Below are 5,931 nucleotides of genomic sequence, written 5' to 3'. Positions count from 1 at the left end.
ACAGCCTGCGGCTGTGGCCTAGGGCATGGTGGGCGGTGAGGTGGGCAGAGCCCTTAAATCCCTGTAGTGAGGAGAGATGGAAGCAGAGGCCAGACTGGAAGAATGGCCAGGTGAGGACTGCAGGGCTTGGGGTGGGGCCCTGTTCCAGTGCACGCCTAGCTCCTGGAAGGGTCTCTCTTGGACTGGCAGGTGATGCTACTAACAGTAGGACACCAGGGCTTTCGATCCAGTGTCCAGGACATCCTGAAATGGTCCTCTCCCAGCAGGCACTTTTGACAAATTTATGTAAAGACTTTATCTGTAAGACACGGGTAACATCTCACTTCTACGGCTCTCTTGAGCTGTAGGGACTAGACCCCAAGTGCAAGTTCAAAAACAAAGGCTGTGGTTTTGAAAGGAGCTGGTGCCTCTTTTCCAGGGGCATTAAATGGCTCAGATCATGAGACCCCACCACCCCCATGCATTGTTCTCTGGCTGCTGTGTGGCAACAGGGAGCCCACATTCAGTTTGCCTCTCTCTGGCCTTAAGAGAGCCTCGCTGGCAGGGCAACGCAGGAAGCACATGTGAACGTCTCCATCTGAAACCTCAGCGTGAGTGGAGGGCGAAGCTACCCTTGAAGAGGGGCTGTGGTGGCGGTGCACTGAGTCACACTCAGATCTCGAGGTTACTAAGGTTTCCTGATGCAGAATCCTCAGTGACACTAATTCGTTCATGCATACAGCTGCATCCACTTTCATAAAATAGAAAAGACAGCCACCGAAATGCCACTGTGTCAAACTTGACTTGCGAATAAATACCAAAATGTAACAGTTTGTAAGATGGTTTTATTGGCTTGCCTTTTCTCAACATACATGCAGAAGTGATCACTCTTAAAGCTCCTTGCTGTCCCTGCCCTATCAGCCCTGGTCCTGAAGCAGCTCCTTAGGGATCGTTTTCCTGCCTCCTGGGAGATACATAACACCCTCCTGCCTCCCCCACCACGGAGTGCCGAGAAGGGAAGGAGAGCTACTTGGCAGAAATAAAACACAACGGTAGAGGTTCAGGAATGAAGAACTGTCCTCGTGTCAGGCACGGGAGTTTTATTCTTTAAGACATCAGGCCCCAAATATTAATTCTCAGCGGGAGCACTTGCCAGGAGCAGAGGGATAAGGAAGCAAAGACGATCCTGGGCAAGATGCCCACAGTGGAGGCTCACACCCCGGGAGGCCAGGGACCAGGTGCTCGTGTGGTACTTCAAAATGTGCATTCTGCAAACAAAGCAAAGGCATTTCCGTGAGCAGTTCTACCTCCACCCACCTTCTCAAGGCCAAGGAGGCTCCAAGATCAGGGCTCGGTGCTGCTTTCTCCCCACACATGGGGAATAGCACATACTCCTCCTCAGGTCGCTACGTGCAGTAACCAAATCCAGGTGGTCAGGGCAGAGAGTAAGTGGCATAGGCTTTAGCAGGGTCACTGTCCAGTGCTCAAAGGACAGGGCCCCAGGGAGGGGGACAACTGAAAAAGAAATTATGGGAACTCTCCTGGTCCCAAAGCCTTATCTAGACCTTCTGCCCCAGATCTGCTGGCCAGTGGGCAGGGACCTCCATCAATAATCAGGGAATGGTGGCTGCAGGACCTGAGCCTTCCTCTCTGTTACCCCAGGACAAAGGGCAACAGCAGCCACTTTAGATGCTGATTCTGGGAAAGTGCCTCACGCAGATAGTCTGTCTTTGAAGGCAAGTGGCACTGGGTCTGCCAGATGGCCGACAGCAGGCGCCACACCCAAGATGCAACATGGGAGCCCCTGGAGCCAATGTGGCAACCCCCCATGCGCATGGCCACCTGTTGTTTGCTCAGACACACCCCTCTCCCAGGGAGGGACTTCAGGGCAGTTGTCCTGCACACCCCACACCCACATGCTGAGGAAGGGAAGATAATGGGGCAGGTGGGAAAGACAGAGCTGCACCAGGGTTCCACGCCCAGCAATGCTGCCTGTCTGCTGTAAGCATGTTAAAAATGATAAGAAACTCTGGCTGGTTTGTTTGCTGAAAATAACCTTGAAAGTTATTTCCAAACCTATATGTTTTCCCTTTCTGTCTAGAATCATTTTTAAACCAGATTCCTCTACATACTACCTTAGCTTCAAAGACTTTTTTGAAATGACTGCTTTTATATTTTACAAAAAGGGGAGAGAAGGGGACAGTCACTGCTGCCCTGGGCGTGAAGCCTCTACCAAGGGACAGCAATGGTGCTTCCTGGGGACTCAAGCCTCCACCTCTGCCCAGAAAAGATGGGGCTGCCTTGGGACACCGTGTGCCATGGGGCTGGCCCCGGGACTGCAATTCTGCTCCCCTCAGGGTTTACCTGTTTCCTGCAGAGGCTTGAAGCACCAGGGCACCTCGGGGATGCTTGAGTCGAAACAGCAGCCCCTGTTGTTGCACTGCTCCGGGCTGACCTGGGGGTAGCCGCAGTCCACCCTGTCCTTGGCCGGGACGGCACACTGGTTCGCCGCTGCCCAAACAAAGCCCAGTCAGCTGCCACAGCCCTTCCTGGCTCAGGGGTTGGTTTGTAGCTTTGTTTTGCAAGTTTGGACCCGCATCAGTAAGCAGCTCATGATAAATGGTTGTGATGTCCACTGCCCCCTAGAGGATCGGCCTTGCACGTAATATTTAAGAGAAAAGTCTGGGGACCAGCAGATGGTGGAATGGCTACATTGCTGGACTCCCATGTAGTTAACTGCGGTTCAAGTCCTGGACAGACCCAGTGGCTGAAACTCACAACGGGCACAAGTGCGTGCGTGCCCAAGATCCCAGGAGAAGAATGGAGGTGAAGAGATTGCAGCATGGCTATCCTCCCCAGGGATGATTTCTCACTTTCTGTCTCTCTGTCTCTCTCTGTCTTTCTGGTGAGCACATGTGCCCTATAGCAAAAAAAGAAACCAAAACAAAACAAAACAAAACCCTCCCCCCCCAAAAAAAAAGAGAGAGAGAGGTCTGTTAGCCACTAAAATCAGGAAATCTGACTATTTGGCTGGGCTCTCTCACTTGGCTTGTGCATATCACCTCACCAGGAAGCCGGTGCCAGTTGGCCAGGTCCCAGGGCAGCCCAGGGTCCTCTGAATCCAGAAATAAAGTTTCTCTTCATTGTTTAAGCAATGCCTATTTTTCTAAATGAAAAGTATAGTGGCAGGTCTGCACTCCATAGACAAAATTACTATTATGCATGCTATTTTAAATCTTCCTTCATCTCCCCACCCTCAAACTATTTAGCTTGTCACATGGCCCCCCCGTACATTTTTGCCTCCAATATTTATTTTTCAATCAGACCTGTGTGTCTACACATGCAGTAAAAGTTCACTTCATCTTACTAACTGAATTTTTCCTCAGGAAAATAGAAACCACAGGAAATCTCTCAAAGGCCCTTCTAGGGCTGCTGGCCAGTAATTCCTCATCCCAATGGTTCCTAAACTTCATTCACATTGAAATTGGCTGGACTCTTCAACGTTTAGGAAGCCCGGTTCCCACCCTGAGACTTCTGCTATAACCGGTAGTTGGTGCACCCTGGGCTTTAGGGTTTTCACGAGAGCGCCATCTGATTCGAAGGGCTGCTATGCTTGTTCTGCTATGTTCGAAACCGCTGCCTTTGCTCCTGCTTGGCAGATAACTTGGTAAAGCCACCCCCTCATTTGTTTAAACGGGGGCTAATGGACTAGCCATGTCCACATCCACACCCCACGATTGAGTTGCAACACGGTGTGGAACTGTAAACGGTGCTTGTATGTGCTGAAAATGTTCCGGAAGTACATGTTTAAGAGAAATGTACTCTTTTTTCCTCTCATTTGTCTTTCTTTGTTGTTTTGCAAATGTGCCAAAGCAATGTATAAAGACCTATACTGTAATTCAGAAAACCCCAGCAAAGAAGGCAGTGGGCATCAGCTGATGGCCAGGCTGTCCTGGGTTCCATTCTGATTTCAACACTGATCAGGAAAGGTTGACATGAAAAGTTTCACTGGTCAGAGTTCACTTTCTCTGGGTCAGTTTCCTTGTCTATAAAATGGGAACAGTAAGAACCATGCTACAGGGTGACTACAAGAGAAAAATGCACATCTGACACATGGTAATTATTAAATGAACGTGGAAGCATGTCCCTTTCCTAGCGGTCAAGCCCACAGGAAGCCTGTTGGCCTGGCCCTTCCCGCCCGGCCATCAGGGCAATCTGAGCATACTCACACAGGCCGACGTACTCGCTGGCCGATTTGGAGGACCCCAAGGCCAGGACCAGCAGCAGCAGCCAGAGCACCCTGCGCTCCATGATGTCAGCTGACTCTGACGGCTGCTCAGAGGATGCACGCCGTGGCACGGGCAGGCTCATTTATACCCCGTGTTTGCACAGCCTCTCCAGATTGTTTGTTTGGGGAGGGCTCACCCTCCTCCTGGCACTGGCTCCTCCTACTTCTCTCTGACACACAGTTGCAAAAACCCCAGAAGGCTCTTTCTTCCTAAAGGGGAGACAGTGTTTTGCACCCCACTGTTTGGCAGCAAGCAGGATGGTGGCTTCTAACCCCTGGGTTAACTCCCCGTAACTGGGGTCAGGCTGTATTAGCCTGGCCTGGAGGAAAGGATCAAGGTTCTGCGGGGCTGCAGGACAGGGTCAACAGGTGCTGGGGCCCAGCTCTGGCAGGGACCTTGACAGTGTCAGCCAGCCCACCAGCCGGGAGCAGATCCCACTCAGCCAGGGCAGGCACTCGTGGCCCTTCGTCCAGATCGGCCACCAGCACTGGAGATGTGGTCGGGCTGCGGTCAGGCTCTCGCCTGTCCCTCAGAGCTCCTGAAAGGCAGAGATGCCTTTTCTTTCTCTTTTGCTTTTTCCCAGCCCTCCCCCCCAAATAATTAGTAATTATATTTTAATAGGTGCATGAAATAAATGTATTCAATGCATTTGAATAAAATGACACATATATTTGATTTTGAATCTCAAATAATAGAAGAGACCCCCTGCTGCCCAGAGGTACCCCTTTTTAACACTTTCTTGGGTATAGATCCAGGATTTTCCTTCCAGACCTAAGCATGCTTTTACTGGAAATGGGAATTGGCTATATACCTTTGCCCGGCTTGCCAGTAAAGCTTCCCATCAGTGATGTTCTCACCAGGTCTGGGGCTGTGAGGGTGCTAAGTTCTCCCTGGAGAACTCCCCATGAGGGAGACCAGCTGTCATAGTTAGGAAGGCAACAGATCTGTTCCAAAGTCCTGGCTATGTGATCCTGTACGGATCACCTTCCCCTCGTGCCTCAGTTTCCCTTCTTGTCACATAGTGCCCAGGCTACAGGCCTGCATGAGATGGCGATGCCACATTGACCACCTGCTGGGTGTGGTCCTGAAGAGCCAGATCCACTGGTGCTGTGATCTGACAGGAGTGACCGGTGTGGCTAAGGGACAGGGGCTCTGAGCTGGGCCTTTGGAGTCAGGGCAGTTGAGTCAATCGTGTAAGACTGTGTTTCCTCCCTCCCTTCCCAGTGAGTCCTCTATCTAGGGACCCAGGTTCAGCACAAGGGCACAGTGGGGCACAGTGGGGAACAGTGGGGCCGGAGAATCTACCTGCCTTCCTGAGCCCATAGGCCGATAGCCTCCCCCAGCCTTCCTATTCCTCCAGGGGTGCCCAAGTCCCAAAGTGACCTGTAAGCCTGATAGTCACTGGGCACCAGACCCAACCAGTCAGTTGACTGCTACAGGCGCCTGAGACCTGGGGGTGACCAGCCAGCTGCTCTGATGAAGCATCGCTCCTCCTCCTCCCCAGCTGCAGCATATCTGCAGTAGTCGCCCAGCTGTGGGCATGGGCTGTTCTGGAAGCCCTCCCCTAGGGTTTGTGTGCTCATGCGTCTGAGAAAAGAGGGAAGGGCAGGACTTCCTGACTGGGTCCTTCCTGCCTGTCCCTCAGTGCCGGAACTAACCTTCC

The 5,931-nt window shown here is 51.9% G+C and overlaps 1 protein-coding gene across 1 annotated transcript; it reads right to left on the bottom strand.

Annotated features, from left to right (window-relative positions):
* Positions 1 to 804: 804 nt before the first annotated feature.
* On the bottom strand, positions 805 to 4,342 carry TFF3 (trefoil factor 3). The gene is made up of 3 exons (XM_006156366.2): positions 4,209 to 4,342; positions 2,344 to 2,490; positions 805 to 1,247 (listed from the first exon to the last, which is right to left on the bottom strand). The coding sequence occupies exons 1-3, from the start codon at positions 4,288 to 4,290 to the stop codon at positions 1,234 to 1,236; spliced, it is 243 nt and encodes an 80-aa protein (XP_006156428.2). The 5' UTR covers positions 4,291 to 4,342; the 3' UTR covers positions 805 to 1,233.
* Positions 4,343 to 5,931: the final 1,589 nt, after the last annotated feature.

Source organism: Tupaia chinensis, unplaced genomic scaffold (assembly GCF_000334495.1).
Source record: "Tupaia chinensis unplaced genomic scaffold, TupChi_1.0 Scaffold000492_1, whole genome shotgun sequence".
NCBI classification, from domain to species: domain Eukaryota; kingdom Metazoa; phylum Chordata; class Mammalia; order Scandentia; family Tupaiidae; genus Tupaia; species Tupaia belangeri.
This window is presented reverse-complemented; position numbering and strand designations above follow the sequence as displayed.

What these genes read in the sequence shown, in the direction of transcription:
- TFF3 (XM_006156366.2), bottom strand. Translation starts at nt 4,290, where the DNA reads ATGGAGCGCAGGGTGCTCTGGCTGCTGCTGCTGGTCCTGGCCTTGGGG. An exon ending in CAGCGAGTACGTCGGCCTGT is followed by an intron (nt 2,491 to 4,208) that starts GTGAGTATGCTC and finishes TTGTTTGGGCAG; the next exon opens with CGGCGAACCAGTGTGCCGTC.